This window comes from Condylura cristata, unplaced genomic scaffold, assembly GCF_000260355.1.
Source record: "Condylura cristata isolate star-nosed mole 26May11 unplaced genomic scaffold, ConCri1.0 scaffold00005, whole genome shotgun sequence".
Classification (NCBI taxonomy): domain Eukaryota; kingdom Metazoa; phylum Chordata; class Mammalia; order Eulipotyphla; family Talpidae; genus Condylura; species Condylura cristata.
The window spans coordinates 52,175,556-52,194,209 of NW_004567106.1; the positions used below are offsets into that span (position 1 = coordinate 52,175,556).

The 18,654-nt window shown below is 38.0% G+C and overlaps 1 protein-coding gene across 1 annotated transcript in view; it reads right to left on the reverse strand.

The window, feature by feature from the left end:
• Window positions 1-10,667: 10,667 nt before the first annotated feature.
• CTTNBP2 (cortactin binding protein 2) overlaps window positions 10,668-18,654 on the reverse strand; it is a 125,434-nt gene continuing 117,447 nt past the window's right edge. The window contains exons 20-23 of the mRNA XM_004676973.2: window positions 17,715-17,778; window positions 16,935-17,067; window positions 16,107-16,208; window positions 10,668-11,941 (exon numbers count right to left, since the gene is read on the reverse strand). Coding sequence (XP_004677030.1) covers window positions 11,696-11,941; window positions 16,107-16,208; window positions 16,935-17,067; window positions 17,715-17,778 — 545 coding nt within the window. The 3' untranslated portion in view covers window positions 10,668-11,695. The remainder of the gene's footprint in view (window positions 11,942-16,106; window positions 16,209-16,934; window positions 17,068-17,714; window positions 17,779-18,654) is intronic.

The window sequence follows — 18,654 nt, forward strand, 5'->3', positions numbered from 1 at the left end:
GAAAATTGTTTTGTTTATTTGAGGTCTTTTGTCATCTCATACATCTACCTGTTGGATGTATGATGAGCAAATATTTTGCACTTTGTATGGTGTCTTTTAGCTTTAATGATATTTTCTTGCAATGTGCAGAATTTCAAATTTTAGTGTAGTCCCATTTATTTTTTCTATTATATGCCTATGTTGTCAAGTCTCTACAGACATTTGTGAAAACAATGTTGTGGAGTGTTTTGTCCTTATTTTCTTTTGTGTATTTTATGGCTTCGGGTCTAAGATATAGGTCTTAGCTTCATTTTTCTGCATTTTTGTATTTGTTCTGAGAACAGTTTTATTCTTTTGCATATGGCTGTCAAAATTTTCCAGCAGTGCTTTCTGGATAGATTTCCTTTCTCTATTGTATGTTGTTGGTTCCCTTGTTGTTAATTAACTGTCCATACAAGTATACATTTATTTCTGGTTCTCAGTTCTATTCATTGATCTGTGTGTTTATTTTTTATCTGGTTTTACTATAAATCCATACCATTTAGAATGCTATTGCTTGATAGTATAATTTTAATTCTGGGTACATAATACCCCTGTTCTTTTTTTTTTTTTTTTCTTGGAATTACTTTGACTATATGAGGTCTTTTGTAGTCTCTTCAAGTTTCAGTAATGCTGGCTCTTTTTCCTTGGAGAATGTGATTGGACTTTGAGAAAGATTATCTTGAATTTACTTATTGCTTTGATAAAATGACCAACTTAACAGTATAAATTCTTCCCAGCTACAAGCATGGAATAGCTTTGTATTTCACTGTGTCATCTTTTATTTCTTTTAATAGTGTCTTATAGTATTTGTTATAGGTCTTTACACCATTGAATTAATTCCTAGGTACCTAATTCTTTTTGATATGTTTGTAAATTGGACCATTTTCTTGAGTTCTTTCTTATAGTTCTTTTTTTGTAAAAAGGAACTCAACAGTCTTTTGTGTGCTGTTTGTCTGCCACTTTATTACTTTTAACAGGTATTTTAATGGTGTTCTGAGGGTTGTTATATATAGATAGATAGATAGATAGATAGATAGATAGATAGATAGATAGATAGATAGATAGATAGATAGATAGATAGATAGATAAAGATATATACACACACACACACATACACACACATATAATAATGATGTTAGCAAATGGTTGTTGCACTTTTCGGATATGGACCCTTTGTTTCTCTCTCATGCCTAGTTTTTTAGCTACAACTTTCTGTACTCAGACCATAACAGTGAGACTAACATCCTTGTAGGATGCCTTTCCTGGATGAAAAATTTCCATTTTTCACCACTGAGTATGAGTTTGTCTTATAAAATCTTTGTTATGTTGAGGCAATTTCTTTCCCCTTTTAGGAGTTTAGCACCCCACTTTATATCAATGGACAGATCAACCAGACAGAACATCTACAAGGAAACAGTAGTATTAAATTAGGAACTAGACCAAGTACACTTAATACACATTTATATTATATAGCACCCCAAAAGCTGAAAACACATTCCTGTCAAGTGCACATGGTACATTCTTGAGAAATAGCACTTTTTGGCCACACCATAAGTGTAGTAAGCAGTGGAGATAAAAATAAATGAGTAAGGTGTGAATAGCCTCTGCCTTCAAATATTTCAGGTTAATATGAAATATTTGGCCCATTCTTAAAAATAACATAATAGTTTATTTTCACATCATTTTGTGCCTTTTTCTATCTCAGTTGTAATCCCCATGGGCTTCCCATCACCAAATGACCTGTGTGCCATCACTATAGTTCAGTGCACTTCCCTCCCCCCACTGTTTTTTATTCCACTCCACCTCCCTAAAATGTCTCTGATATATAGTTGCTCATTATTATAATTATTTTCTCCCCTGGTCATTTAAACTCCTGCTATGAGTGAAACCATCTGGTATTTTTCCTTTTTTTTCTGTCTTATTTCACTGAGCATGATCTTTTCCAGCTCCATCAATGTTGCTGCAAAAGGCATATGTTAAATTTTTTTTTTGGCTGCTGAGTAATATTCCATTGTGTATATGTACCACATCTTTTTAATCCAGTCCATCTACTTTTGGACATTTGGATTGTTTTCATGTCTTTTTAATTGTAAATAAAGCAGCAATAAACATGGGGGTGCAGGTGTCTTTTTAAATCAGTGTTTTTGTGTCTTTTGGGTAGATACCTAGGAGTGGGATTGCTGGGTCATATGGAATTTCCATGTTAAGCAGTTTGAGGAACCTCCAGTTTTCCATAGTGGTCGTACTAGTTTGCATTCCCACCAGCACTGCAGGAGAGTTCCTTTTTCTCCACATTCTCGCCAACATTTGTTGTTGCTAGTTGTTGGCACATTTTTTAACTCAAGTTTCCTGAGCTCAGCCAGCATTAGTTAGATGAAATGATGTTAACTGAAACTCAATTTTCTCCTGTATTTCTTTATCTTTCCTTTCCTCTCTCTCTCTCCTTCCCTTTTGCTCCCCACATCTCCCCTTCCTTTCTTCCTGTTGTCCTCACCTTTCTGAGTTTTGATCCATTCTCTCCCTAATCCATTACTTTGTCTTTCACTACTTCCCTCTCAACACACTCGATGTCACTTGACATTAAGAGCTTCATGTTCTTTATCATATGTGATTTCCTACTCAATGTAGAGATTCTGAGTCCATTCCTCAGTATTTGGGGTGGGCATGGGGAGGAGAGGGTCAGTCTGGCATTAATTGAGGTGTTTGATTCATTATAGAAGTAAACACGTCCAGAGTTAAAAGATTTCTTCCAAATCCAAAATTGGATCCAGAAGTTAGGTCTCACAAGTCAGTGACATCAATCACTCAAGGGCAGAACAGAGTCTTATTTATCTTAGTCCCTGCGAGCTACTTATTATCTCAGTCCCTGCGAGCTACTTGCCATTGCACAAAACACCACAGTGTATTTAAGTGAGACAGTTCGAAACAAGGAAAGAGGGGTAAGAATATCTTGCCTCACCCCTCAAATTCCACCACACAGGTGCTGCAGATTACACTAGATCTAGTCACTACTCAAGGCCAGGTTTTAAAATTCCAGGGTAAGGTAAATTGTCAGATATGTCTGAACAACAAACTGGTTTGACAAAACCAACTCATGCTGCTTTAAAAAAAATATTCTAGTGAAAATATTATTATATTTGGACTTAAACATCCTTTGAAGGGTTTAATCAGGAAGAAACTGTTTCACTTGGCTGAGAGGCCCAGAAACCAAATTAATTGGATCAGGTTTTTTTTGTGTGTGTTTTTTTTTAATTCCTATAGAGAAGAATGGGCCCTACAACACTACGTAGTCACCTGACAAGGAATTCAGCTCTAAGCTCAAGAAATGTAGGTATCTAGATACAGTTTCCAGTTCAATGAACCAAGCAAATGCATCAAAATTTCTGGTTGATGTGTTTAAAGAGGTTTGTTTTTTTAAAAAATTCCTCCTGAAATTTTGGCTGGGGTTGCCTTATAGCTGTAGATTCTTGAGTCTCGTCAGTAACATGCAATAGCTTTGTACTTATTTAGTTTTGTTTAATTTGTTAGAAATATTTTGTATCATTCAGTTTATAGATATTACAGTCTTATTTCTAATCATTTCATATATTTGATGTTGAAATATTGTTTTCCACTGTTGGTAGGATCTAAAAATACAATTGAGTTTCATATACTGACCTTATATCCTGGACTTTACAAAATTTACAATTCTAGTAGTTCCTTTGTAGATTCTTTGGGATTTTGTATGCATATGAGAATTATTATCTCCAAGTAATGACAAGCAGACTTTTATGTAACTTTTTTTTTTAAGATTTATTTATTTATTTGTACAGAACTGGGGTACAGGCCAGAGATGCGGAGGGTGAGAAAATTCACCAGAGACAGAGTGGGGGAGCAGAACAGGCAGATCAACAAAGTATACTGCTGAGGGGAGCAGTGGGCGTGTCAGGAGAGGTCTGCCACGCCATGTGGTCACCTCTGGGGCAGGGGGGATTGAACTCATGCGGAAGTGGCTTAAGCTTCTTTGTGCTGTGTTTTAACCCGCTGCGCCACCAGGGAAGGCCTTTTTTTTTTTTTTAAAGATTTATTTATTTATTCATACAGAACTGGGGTACAGGCCAGGGATGCAGTGGGTGAGAGGATTCACCAGGGACAGAGTGGGGAGCAGAACAGGCCGAGTGACAAAGTACACTGCTGAGGGGAGCAGTGGGCAGGTCAGGAGAGGTCTGCCACGCCATGTGGTCACCTCCGGGGCAGGCGGGGATTGAACTCATGCGGAAGTGGCTTAGGTTTCTTAGTGCTGTGCTTTAAGCCGCTGCGCCACCAGGGAGGGCCGGAAGGTCTTTTTATGTAACTTTTATGTTTGTGTATGTGCCCTACTTTTAGTAAAAGTGATGAGAATGTATATCTTTGCCTGTTCCTGATTTTGAGTCCTTCCTGTAAGTCCATCATTATTAATGCGATGTTGTCTATAGGTTTTCCTAGATGTCCTTATCAGTGTGAGGTAGCTTTCTTCTGATTTTTGTCTTCTGAGAATTTTGTCATGAAAGGTGTTAGATTTTATCAAATGCTTTTCTAAATTTGTTGAAATAATCTTGTGACTTTTCATCTATATTCAGTAAATATGTTGAACTTTATCTCAGTTGAGTTTTTTAAAGTTTTTTTTTGGGGGGCTATTGTTGACACATACTGTTAGATAAGTTTAAGGTGTATAGTACAGTGCTTGAGATACGTATTGAATAACTTTAGTTAACACATTCATCAGCTCACCTAGTTCATTTTCCTCTGAGCTGAGATTTTTTCTTTGTATTTGTGATTCTCGCTTAAGGTCTAATTTTAACAACTTTTAAGTATACAAATGCATTATTAATCACAGCACTAACTGTAATATATGCCACATTGTACATTGTGTTCCCAAACTATCAGTGGAAATGTGAACCTTTTTTGAACTACTTCCAGCTCTTTCCCTCAGCCCCCAATTGTCTTTCAGTTTGCTTTCTGAATCCATGAGTGTGATTTTTTTTTTTAAAGATTTACTTTTTGTTTATGTATAGAATAACAGGGGTATAGACCAGAGGTGTGGGTGTGGGTGTGGGTGAGGGGCCAGTTAGGGGATTCACTAGAGACAGAGTGGGACACAGAACAGACAGATCTACTGAAACACACTGCCGAGGGAGCAGCAGGCGAGACAGGAGAGGTCTGCTGTGCCATGTGGGTCACCTGTCTGGTCAGGGATGGAGCTCAGGCCCTCAGGCCACAGCCACTCCCATGTCATTAGGAAGGCCCATTTTGGTTGAGATAATATACTAATTGTCTTTCCTTGTCTGAATTATTCCACATTGCTTAATGCTTTGAAGATTCATCTATGTTGTTACATAAAACAGGATTTCCTTTTTTTTTCTTTAGGCAGAGTAAGATTCATGTGTGTGAACATATCCCTTACTCTATGAGCATCACGTCCTATATTTTCTTTATCCAGTCATTTGTTGTAGGGAACTTAGGTTCTTTCCAGGTCTTGGTTATAGTAAATAATGTTACAGTGAACATGGGGGATAGATACTTCTTTTATACTGACTTCATTTCATTTGCACATATACCCAGCCTTGCTAGATTTTTGAGGTAACACCAATATTGTGTTTCATAGTGGCTATATTAATTTATATTACTGCCAACAGCACATAACCCTTTATGTCACATCCTTCAAAATTTGTTCTTTGATTTGGTGAGAGCCATTCTAACAGATGTGAGGTGATAGCTCATTGTGGTTGTGATTTGTATTTCCCTGATGTACCTGTGGGCCATTTATATGTTTTGTTTGGACCAATGTTAATTCTGCTGCCCAATTTTTAATCACATTTGTTATTGAATTGTATGATTTCTTCGTATGTTTGACATTAACCTTTTTACTAGATACGTGATTTGTAAATATTTTCTCTTATTTTTCATTTTTCCTTTTGTAGAAGTTAGTTTGTTGTTCTCATACTTTTTCCTTGTACTTTAGCTGTTATATTAAAAAAATTATTGGCAAAACCAATCAGAAGTTTCTCCTTGTTTTATTTTAGGAGTTTTATGGTTTCAGGTCTTAGATTTAAGGCTCATTTGTCTTGAGGTTACTTTTTAGCAATGTGTGATAGGATGTGTATGAATATCCAGTTTTCCAAGCACTATTTATTGAAGGAAATTGGTGAAGGCAGACCTCTCCTTTGAAACTCTTGGTTCGTTTGTTAAATATGTATGCATCAATTTCTGGGCTCATGATTTTTTCCCCATTAGTTTGTTTCCAGTGCCAAAACCATACTGGTTTAATTACTCTATCTATGTAATATAGTTTGAAATTGAGATGTATGATGTCTCTAGCCTTTTTCTTTCTCAGGAAGAAATTCAGGTTCTTTTGCCATTTCATACAAATTTTAATTTTTTTTCTACCTTTATAAAAAATGGAATTTTGATAGGCATTGCATTCACTGCATTGATGGCTTTGGGTTGTATGACCATGTAAATAACTTTCCAATCCAAAACCCATGGAATATCTTTCTGTTTATTTGCTTTATCTTCAGTTTCTTTCATTAATATTTTACAGCTTTCAGTGTATGGATATTTCATTTCCTTAGTTGAATGTACTCCTACATGGTTTATATTTTTTCAGGATATGGAAAATGGGACTATTTTATTTCTTCCTCCCATAGTTACTAGTGTATAGTAGCACTATTGATTTCCACATGTTGATTTTGTGACCTATACTTTATTGAATTCATTGATTAGCTCTAAAAATGGTTTTGGTGGAACCTTTAAGATTTTCTACAAATACAATGTCATCTCTAAACAGGGACCACTTTATTCTTTTTCAGATTTTGATGACCTTTATTTCTATTTTTTGCCTCATTGCTCTGTCTTATAGTACTATGCTGAATAACAGTGTCAAGCATGGTCATTCTTGTATTCTTGCTCTCAGAGGAAGAGCTTTTAGTCTTTTACTGTGGAGTATGTTATCTGTGGACTTAGCTAATTTGCTGAGTTTTTTTTTTTTTTAATCATGAATGGCTAGTGGATTTTGATAGGTTTTTTTTTTGTCTATTGAGATGATCAAATGATTTTAATGTTAATATGATAAATACATTTATTATGTTGAAACATCTTTACTTCTCAGTTAATCATGGTGTGTGATTTATTCAATGTGCTAAACAATTTTGAATGTTTATCTAAATTCATATTTTTGCTACAAATCTCATTAGACACACTGTATCTTGTTTTCATATCTTGATGGATTCTATTTGCTTCTATTTTATTGATGATATTTGCATGGTGTTTTTTTTTTTTCCGGATTAATGGTATAAAGATTTCCTTTTCAATAAGGTGTTGGTTCCATTTTTGATTAACTGGATTTTTCTATTCAAAGAATTTTTTTTCCCCTGTTGATTTGCGAGTATATATTTTAGTGGTTTTTCTAGGGTTGAAGATGTGCATATATAATTTATTAACTTGTACCTTCAATTAATAAGGACACTTCAGTAAGAATCTTAGCACAACTACTGTTTCTCCCACTCCATTCCAGGTAAATTTGCTCATATATTTCACTTACACTTATAATGTAATTCTATCAGTTGTATTGTGTGCAAGAATTTTTCTCCCAATCCTTAAGGAGGGGTCTTTGTTTTGGCTGCATGTACTGAAGTCACAGACCTCTTCTCTAGGATATCTGCCAATGCTCTTCCCCTGATTCCTCCATACTTTCATCCTTTGGGTATCAGCAAATGCTTGGTACTTGAAAGCCTTCCCTTTGAAATACTGTGCTCTAAAGTAATCCTCATGTGTGACCTTTACAAAGGATCCTATTACATAACTCTACCACTTAACGTTTACTTATAGAACCCAAGGTGTGAAACTGTTTTTGCTTTGTTCATATAGTCACTGCATAACCACAGTTAGGCTGTCAGGCCCAATATAGATGGGAATTAGCACATCTTAATGATTTACATCTAGCCTCTCATGTGTTATTACTCAAATAAGGTCTGAAGTCATTCTGAACATATGTGAACTTTTGAACTGGCTCCAGAAAAAAAAAATTCTCGATTTCCTTAAAATATCACCCAAATCACTTAGATGGAATTTTGTTAAGCTGATTTCCTTACTTATAGAATGTATAGAAACAACTATCAGAATTTCTGATTTTGGATGTGCTTTTCCTCCTGGGAACAAGGAAAATGCTAATTGTTCCTGTGAGGATGTTGAAGAGCAGAGATGTTGCCATCCAGCTTTGTGGGGAGAACTTGAACTCATAACTCCTGATAGTCAAGTGTTACTTATTTCTGCCTTTTAGAATGAAAGTAACAATACTGCATTTCCCTTCTTAATGTATTTCTGTTGTCCCTAGCACTGAACTTGGTGCAGAATTAGTAGAAGATCATTAGACCATGGATACCTGTGGCTTAGTCTCAGAAAACTTTTGCAAAAGGAGTAGGGGACTCATAACTTGAGAGCACCTTTTCTGTAGTAATCAAGTCATTAAAAACGTGAGTAGGGCCCTCCCTGGTGGCGCAGCGGGTTACAGCATAGCACAGCACAGCACTAAGAAGCTAAAGCCACTTCATCATGAGTTTGATCCCCGCCCTGCGAGGTGACCCACATGGCGTGGCAGACCTCTCCTGGCCCGCCTGCTGCTCCCCTCAGCAGTGTACTTTGTCAGTTGGCCTGTTCTGCTCCCCACTCTGTCTCTGGTGAAGCCTCTCACCACCCCTGCACCTCTGGCCTGTACCTCAGCTCTGTATGCATAAATAAATCAATCTTTAAAAAAAAAAGGGGAGTAAACAAGATTTGATTAACCAGCTGAATTTAGTTTTCACTAAAGATTAACTGGCAAAATGTGGGTATCGTAGTAATGAAAATTTGGCCATGTCTATCAAAATTAATTACTTTTCATGACAGCCAGAATTTGTGGTCTCTACTTCTTTTCTTTTGAGCTAACAGCATTACAGCATGTGATTCAGATGTGTGCCTCCACACCAGACAGCAGTCTTCCGTGTGATCACTGTGCCCCTGCCTCACTGTTTATTCCTTGCCTTGTCGATTAGATTCCTCAGTTTTCAATGGTTTGTTAGTTTGGTTTTATTGAACTCTGTTTCTCTATATTCCACATATAAGTGATATTTGTCTTTTTCCTTATTATTTTTTGCTTAGTATTACCCTCTCCATTTCTATCCATGTTGTCACAAATGAACAGCGTTCTAAACTTTTACATAGGAAACTATAAAGTAAATTATTAGTCTATTTTGGATAAACTCATCTTTAAGCCAATAAAAGAGTAGGGAAATTGCTGATGTTTGAACGTTATTAGTTTCCAATGAGATTCCTATCAAGTGGCTGTCTCATAAAGCTGTATTTTAATCTGATTATGTATGTACAATGTAGTGACCAGTGTTTTTTCAGTTGATTACAATATGAAATGCTGGAATACCACATTCTACTTATTTTATGAATGAAAGATGTTATTTATTACCTCATTTATTACTTACTGAGAACTTGTAGGGTGGTAAAATTCCTATTTTACTATTGAGGAAACTGGTTCAAAATGAGTAAGTTGATTAGGCTAAATAGTTACTAAGTAGTAATACATAATAACAGCCACATGGATCTTTTTATTTTTTATTTTATAGCACTGTTCATTTTTTTTTCTTCTTCTTACAGTATTTGCTTTATTTCCTCAGGTGTAGGCCCCATAGAATTTCCACCACCAATTCACCTGTGAAGCATGACTCTTTTCCATCAAAGACTATTTTATCCCAGAATTACTGCACACACTCCCCACTAAATTCCACAGGGTGTTGACTTTCAAATTTTTTGGCTATGATCTACAGAAAGTTACGCTTTACCTTACAACTCACTCATATGTACATTCATAGCTCCACATAATGGATACAAAATCATCACACTCAGGGGTTACTTTCAAATGGTGATATTGTGTGGTATACTGACATTTTCTATTGTTTTTAAATAGCAATCACCTCTAAATGGATTTCCCAGTAGTAGGTTCTCCTTGTATTATGAAAGCCTCTCTTTTTAAAAGCACTAATTAGACATTCTTATAGCCTGTCTTCCAATTTTTTTTAAATGTGTGCAGGCTGGATTTTACTGCAGATCAAAGCTGCATTGGTGGTGTTTTATGGTCCTTGAGTACACTAATGGAATCTTTATCTTTAGAAAAACTAAACACAAGGCCTTATCACTAAGAAATCTAATTCTGTGTAATGTAAACAGATGTACGAAGAAGGAAAAACACATCAGAATCACTTGAATTTGGGTACATTAGTCTTTGATTTTGAGAACATTTAGTTTAGTTCCCAAGATTAATGTCTTCTTGTGAAAACAGAATTTGAGTGGAGCTCAAAGGAATGATTGTTTAAGCCTTAAGCCACTTTCCTCCAGCTTCTCTTCAACGCCATCCTTTGTCCCTGTGCATGATTTCAGAGGTGTAAAACTCCAAGATTTGCCTTGCAATGATGAAGTTGGGGAGAATGCTGGTAAGTGTTGAATTGTGTTCTGTCTGATAGACCTATTCTGCTTTACACCATTTTTCAAGCATTTTGATAGTTTAACAGAGTATAAACACATGTATACTTCAGTGTAAATTATTTTCACCAAGTAAAGGTTTTATTAGGCAAGTGATATTTGGTAGAAAATAATTTTGGGTATGTATGGGAAGAAGGCATTTTGTTCAGTGAACATCAAATTCCCAGAGTTCCAGTTATACTTTGTAGTAAAAGTGAATCTTCCAGTGAAGTCAGAACAAATATTCCTAAGTGGAACACAAATAACTGTTGAATGGATAAATCACTAACAGTTATAGAAAATACAGCAAAATTATTTCATTAATTCAGTATTTTATTTGGTGTGAAAGCATCTCAACTGAGTTGTATAAGTAAAAGTTATTTCATCTTAGAAATAGTTTTGTTACTAATTCTATTAGTTGTGCTACTAGACTGGAAGGAGTAATGAATTTATTGAAGCATATATGCAGTTATTTTTCATAGCCACTTAGGTACAAAACTTTTGTAAGAAAGATAACACTTTTATTGCATTATATAATTTTGTATTTTACAACTCATAATGCAAATTCATAAGCATAAATAAATGTGATGCAATCAATTAGCAACGTTAAACATTAAAAGATTTTAAAATGTAAAAACTAAAATTTAACAGGCAAAATACTTAATATGGCTTTTATGGAAACTAAAGTAACTGTTTAGAAATGACTGGTTATTGCCCCATTCTAGTTATTCTTTGTGAACATAAAATTATTTTGATTTCCATTGAAAATGGTACATATTTTAGCCCATGTTGTACAGATTTTGTAATATAATGCAGTTCGATTCATGGACTTTAAATATACATATGTACATAACTATAGATATACAGTACACACAATTGTTTGAATACCCCTGAACATGTTGATTAAACTATTAGAAGTTTTCTATTATAAAACTACTTGAAAAGTAGGCATAATTTCTTGATTTTGAAATTCAATCTTACAGAATTGGAAAAAAAAGCAACAAAATGTTGGCTATAAATACATTCTTTACAAAAATTGAATAGTGGTCCCGCACTCTTATTTTATAATACAGTGAAAACAATTTAGTTGTTTAAAGGTATGTACATCTTATGGGTTTTTGTGTGGAAAATACAGAGAATATTGTAGGCAGGCCTATTTGTTAGATTTTTCTACTTCATTTTTGCGTAAGTTCCAAATCTCTTCTTTTGAGTTGTTGTTTATTTCTATTTGCCTTGTATTACTGCTGCTGCTGCTTCTTTTGGTGTTCTGGGAACACTGGATGACTTTACTTCTAGGAACAGGAAGAAAAGATTTAACTCTTGAAATACCCAACTCAGTCTTTGAGTTACTGTTGCTGCATTCGCTGGTAGGTGGCTGGCTGCTGAGAGGACTCACCTCCTGTAAGAGAGAGAGGACAGTTGGTCACACTGCTCTCACCTTCTGGAATCACTTCTCATTCTTTGCCCCTGGGCTAGCAGTAGGAGTTTCTCCCTAAACAGAAGTTCTCTGCAAAGTCAAAAGAAAAAGAAGTCAACATGAACTTCCTATGCTATTCATTAGGTCCTTCCTGATGTCACAAAAGTGCAAGATGAGTACTCTGTAAATCTGCTGCCAGAGAGTCTGGGAACTCCTTACCAACAAAACCTGTGTGTGAATTCAACTTGCGTGACCACCTATTTGTAAGCAACTCTACAAAATGACTACACGACCTTAGGTAAGCCACCTCACTTTCCTGCCTTCCACTTTAGACATGTCCTCTAAAAGTCAAACTATTAGTCAGTACACTTTGGGGCCTTTACACTATTCTGGCTGCTTGTCATACAACAGAGAACATTCTTGCCCTGAAGCTGCTTAGTAAGCTCCCATGGAGCAGTGCTGCATGGCTAAGGGTATTCTGAACCTGGGAACTGCAGATTCTTACTTTCCCAAGGCTTTATAACTCTGAAGTCCATGTCTCTCGCTCTGCACATGAGGAAGTGCCAAAGGGGAGCTGGGACAAGACCTAGGCTCCCCGTTTTCACTCAGTGCGCCTCCCCTCGGGTAGCACATCAACCAACAAACATGGGACTTACTTTCCCTTTAAAAGACTGAAAATGAAAACTAGAGTTTACCAGGCAAAGTACTTCTTGTGGCTGTTCATGGAAAGTAACTGGTTGGCCTCAGCTGACAATATTCTGATGTCGTCTTAGATCTGTCAAGTGGAATTTAGTCATGGGCTGAGTAAGGCCAGTCCCAACTTGTCATTTAGTCTAAATCATAGTACATTCACCGGGCAAGTCTAGTTAATAGCTAGTTGGTAAAGGGAATCTGGGAGAAGGGGAGGGAAATTATAAGTTATCTTGCCATGATCTTTGGACTCTGCAAATCCACAGGGGTGTCACCGAGGCCCAAAATGAGGGAAAGGATACACGCAGCGTATTACTTCCTGGCCTGTCCCCTTGTTGGCTTCATAAAGGTAAGGGAGAACATCTTCATGGCACAGGGGCACGTTTTTCCTCAGGCCATGAAGCTCCAAGAATCCCCACAACAGCTGAAAGTATGGCTGGAGGCTGAGCGTGGTTATGTGAGGATGGGTCCTCACACAGAGACTGAATCCAGCTGAGTGAAGGCTGCAGCCTAGGGGTCAAAGAGCAGCCAGTGACAGACCACAGTGTTCCTGACACCCAGCAGCCAAGCACATTGGCCTGGGGGTTTGCACCCAGAGCCAGGAGGGGAATGTGTACTTGGCATGTCCAACACTAAAACAGTTCTGCTCAACATGATGGTGACTCTCACTGTACACATGAAGTTCAGAGAGCCCTCAGAGTTTGTCCAGAAGGCGCTACCCAAAAGTGTTAATCGTCCAGCCTTGAATTGTTAAATCAGCGCAATTCACTCGTTCAGTACAGAGCAGCCAGAAGCTATGAGCATACCCAGGCCCTGCATTCTAGGTGGGAAGGGAAGGGAAGGGCAGGGGAGGCCTCATAAAAGTGACAGGTGAAGCATAGAGAAAAGTGGGGTGTGAGAATAGTACAATAATGGAAGAAGTTTAGCGTAGGTATTATCAACCTTTCTAAAGATGCATTTGGAAAGAAAGGAGTGTGATAGAGTGAGGGTGGCAAAGTACTGTTTTTAGAGCAATGGGTCCAAAGTCTAGGTGACAACAGTCAACAGCTTTTTAAGTTACCAAATGCATGCTGCACACAGACCAGTTACATATGAACCTCTAGGGGACAATGTTTTTCATTTTTGAGGCTCCAGTCCGCATGTCTTGAGGGGAAAACATCAGTATCTGCGCTTTGTACTACTGATTCGAAGGTATGTGTTTTAGAGATCTGGTTAACATGTTCCCCATTAATAAACCCAACCTGATCCCCTCACTATTAGGGCAGAAAGGAGTTACACTGTGGCAGTAAGGCCCCTCTTTAGCCACAAAAAGTGATTTCAGCTAACCCAGACATCTCTCACCTCTTTAGGGAGTTACTTCCTGCTAACAGAGGAAACTGGGCATTTAGCCAAGAAATGCTAGAGTCTTCTCACAAGGTAGGAGTCTACTGCCAACTTTCAAAGGCTGGGAAATGAGTGTTACTTTGCCCTCTGCTGGCACATTCTGAGAAAACAGCTTCCCTCAGCGTGTTCAGTGGGGAGAGGGAGACAGCAGTTCTAATCCATATCAATCATACATTTGAACCAGCCTGTGGTTCCTTTGTAAGAGCCCAGGGCACATATAATAGGAACCATTTCTTCAAAGGTTCCTTTTAAAACAAAGCTGTCCTTCACTGATCCCACTTTCAGTACTTTTTTTCTTAAGATTTATTTGTACATAGAGCACTGGGGTATAGGAGTGGTGAGGATTCACTGGGGAGCAGAACAGGAAGATCAACAAAATACACTGCTGAGGGGCAAGGTCTGCAATGCCATGTGGGTCACCGCCCGGCAGCGATGGAGCTGCTGAGCTTTAACCTGTTGTGCCACCACGGAGGGCCCTTTCAGTCCTCTTTTTATTGAGAGTACCTTATTGTATAACAAAGCCACTAGGGTCATGTGATAGAAGTTTCTCACTAAACATTTTTTATGTAAGACAGTGGGGGCCCTTGTGGTTTAGGGGCTAAGTCTTGGCACTATAACCTCGGCCACAGAGCCGACCCACACGACCCAGCAGATGGCTCACCTGCCGTGCTCCTCAGCAGATCCACTGTTTTCTGTTGAATCTTCATACCTCTGGCTTATACCTAGTTCTTCGATGCATCAATAAATTTTTAAAAAGTAGGGACCCATGGCCCTCCCTGGTGGCACAGCGGGTTAAAGCACAGCACTGAGAATCTAAAGCCACTTCCGCATGAGTTCGATCCCCCCCTGCCCCGGAGGTGACCACATGGCGTGGCAGACCTCTCCTGACCCGCCCACTGCTCCCCTCAGCAGTGTACTTTGTCGATCTGCCTGTTCTGCTCCCCATTCTGTCTCTGGTGATCCTCTCACACTCCGCATCTCTGGCCTGTACCCCAGTTCTGTATGAATAAATAAATAAATCTTAAAAAAAAAAAAAAGTAGGGACCCCTTCCACTTGTAAATACAAAATACACTGATTCAATTTTGGTGATTGCTTCTAAGATCCATGTGCTAGTCAGACTTTACAGAAGTGACCCTGAATATGTTTCTAAACTCTTCCCAAATTGGTGGGGGGGAGATAGGGGAAGTAGATATTCTGACAGTTAAGCCAGAAAGGTCACACTTTTTCCTCTAGCCTATTCTATAAATGTTATCAGCAGCTCAGCCTCACCACTCCCAGCTGCCACCCTCTCCCTCCCCCCAAAAGTTTCACGTATAACCAATCAGGACTGAAAACTAATGAAGCAGTGAGTGCAGACCTGTCAGGTACTAAGATAAGGATTAATACCTTAATAGTCTCACCACGCTCGCTGCACTTACCCCCACAGGCCTGAGTAACCACGATGGGAATGAACGAGAACAGGATGTGACCCACAAACCACTTATTAAATACCTCTATGAAATCTGCATCCTCACAAAATGTCCACTGGGTAAGAAAATGTTTTATTGTTTCTGTTCACTCAGGAGTACAGTATTGGGCTGTCTCTTGACGTTTATTAACCAATCAATCATGGAAGATATTTTGAGAGGGGGGAAGTCTACTGGAATTCTGGCTCTTCTATGGCATTCTGATTTTAAAGGGAAGACTCTTACTGGAACAAGTTAAACAAAAAGTAGGATGTTTTTGCTTGCAAAGGACCTTTCTTTAATCTCATCCCGCTGTTGAAAATTAAGACTATCTGCATCTTGTAAAGTTATTTTACTCAATACATTTAGCTAGAATAAATTTCAATCGTTACTGTATACAGCAGTGAAAGCAGAAGAGGACTGCATCAAAACTTTAGGCATTCAATTGTAAGGGGAAAGTAATGCTTTCCCCATGCCATTCTTTCAAGCTATTATGCCAAAGAGTCCTCTTTCTAACCTTTAAGTTGTGTAAATTTTTAAGCCACAGCTACAAAATGAGAGAACTCAGCAATTCACTTGAAAGTGGGGTGACCTCCCGTAGCCTATTTTTGAGAGACAGAGCACTTACTTTTTGTGACACTGGCATTCTTGAGTTATTAACAGTTGCTGAAAATGCAGGGTTGTTTCCTGAACTGGCAAACCTTCGTAAATCATCCCTGGAATCAGCAATCTGTAAAAGAATTTATCAAGCCGTTTTCCAGTAAACCCAGAGCAGACATGCCATTCTCCTCCCTGGCCCTCAGGAGTGCTTCACTACATGCCTGAGAACCCTGCGTTGCTCACTTGGAAGGACCTGAAACCCTAATTCACATGCAGGAGAAATAATCTCGAAGGAAGTTTATTAAGGTCAAGAGCGGATGAACCCTATAGGAAAAAAGGATATGAAAGTTGCAAGATCGTATCCACTGGAAAAATAAGGTAATGATTAAGTGTTTCATTTACAGCAAGGTCAAATAAGATAGTCCATTCTGTCCATAGATTATGAGTGCTCAGAACAGCTGAGTCAAATAGCACCTATCCCAACCTGCTCCCTTTTAAGTAACGGACGTTTATTCAAGGAGGTCTGTAGTCACTGACGTCCATATTCTGAATTATCCTCTATGGACCAGTTATTTGTAAGGAAAGTTGTTGCCCCATCTATAGTGAAGTTCTAGAATGATCTGGTAATAGATGACTGACAATGTGAAAAGAGTCCAATGCAACTTAAATTGAGGTCTACACCAATAATGCGATTTTACAACTTTAATTTCAGGTTTTTTTTACAAGATTATAAGACAAGTTAAACTAAACAGAGGTTCCTTTACCAGGTAAGCAAGGTAAGGGATTTCTTTCCTGTTCTCAAGTGTCTGTAGTGCTGGGTGGAGCCACTCAGAGTCCATCCCTCTGTACTGCTCACCTTGCTTATATCAGATTCCGATTTGCTGGAGCACATACTCTGAAGTTCCTTGACAAGATCTGTTTCGTCATCTGAACCCAGAGAGAATCTCTGATCCAAATTCAAGGTCAGTGGTAGGTCGTTCTCTAAAGATCTACAACAAAGTTCAGAACAGAGTTTTTCAAAATGAAAGCAACAATCCAATCCCCAATACAGAAATCTACAGGATACCTTTGGGGGGGGGCGGGAAGCATTTTTACTATCCTGGAATGGCATTCGTATCACAACCTACTCCCATACTGGGAGAGACCAGACTATTAAGGTAATAAAATTTCCACAGGATTTCGAGAAGTCTGCTTTGGCGAGTGAGCAAGTGTGTGGCACAAGGTCCTGAAGTTACCTGCCACGGAACAGGACGGTGCTGAAACAGTCCTGGACACATTTAGTCTTTTCCTAGACCTTATGAACTTTTAGATAGTAAAATCTTGCCTTTAATTATTTTGATCCTATTTTTATGCAAATAGATAAAATGAAGGCAACAATGTGTATTAAGTTAACCTTAAGGATCTGCTTTCATTTATTTCAGTTTAATACTACCATGATTTTTTTTAAAGATGAATGTATTTATGCATACAGAGCGGAGGAGTGGTGGGAGGATTCACCAGCAACAGAGTAGGGAGCATCAGGCAAGACCGAAGGTCTACTGTGCCGATCCCCATTGCTTTTTAAAAATAGCTGCAAAATCTAATCATGAGACATGTGTGTTGTCTCCTATGTGTAAAATCTGAAAGGAGAACTTACTTTTGTTTGGATAGAGAGGTGTTCTTGTTACAATTCGATTGTGTTATAGTCTTATTTTTCATACCTGTTAAAGAAAACATTAAAGAATCATTGACTGAGTACAACTTAGTCTAGTTAAAAGAAACAGACTTTTCACTTTGTTTGTGGGTTTAAGTCCACTCTAGAGTTTCCTCTGGGCAGTGACTCTGGATGTAGCTTCCTGCAGGCAGTGGGGCAGGAAGCACCAACTCCCTGTGTGTGAGCGAGGTCAGTGCACAAGTCCGGTCCCTATGCTTCTGCTTCCAGAGGATTTTAATATCTGCCTCTTGATGATAATTTCTCTCCTTTTAAAATTCCAACACCATTGACCATATAAATAGTTTTTGATCTGTGGGTTTCTACAGTGCAAGTGACACTGCAATGTACTTAATAGAAATTGAACGTTTAATTGTTATGAACTATACAGGAAAAAACAGCACACAAAAGCTGAACAGTAATAAAATAACACAAATGAACAGGCCTGCACACCGCATGTAAAATATAAACCATTTAGATGCCTATAAAATGAAACATGCTTCTGATGAATTCTGTAGTTGACTATTTCTAGCACAAGCCCTCTCTAAAGAATGAAGCAAAGTTAACATTCTCATTAGAAGCAGGTTATCAGAGGCAGTCGCTAGCACTGGCACTATATTACCCAAAAGCCTGTGTGTACACACCACGGGCTTTCCTGTGGGGGCCCCCACTGATTTCCATGGAATGAAAATGGGTCCTAATTTTGGTATAATGGGTAGTTCTTCTGATCAGTTTAGTTTGTTAGTCAATATAAGCTATGATGGCACATAATTTTTTCAAGTATCCTAAAAAATAGCAACTAATTCGAAAACTGACCTAAACTTTTTGTGTAAGTTTTTATTTAGTTAGAGCTATTTTCTTCACATTTATCAGCTCCATTTACCTC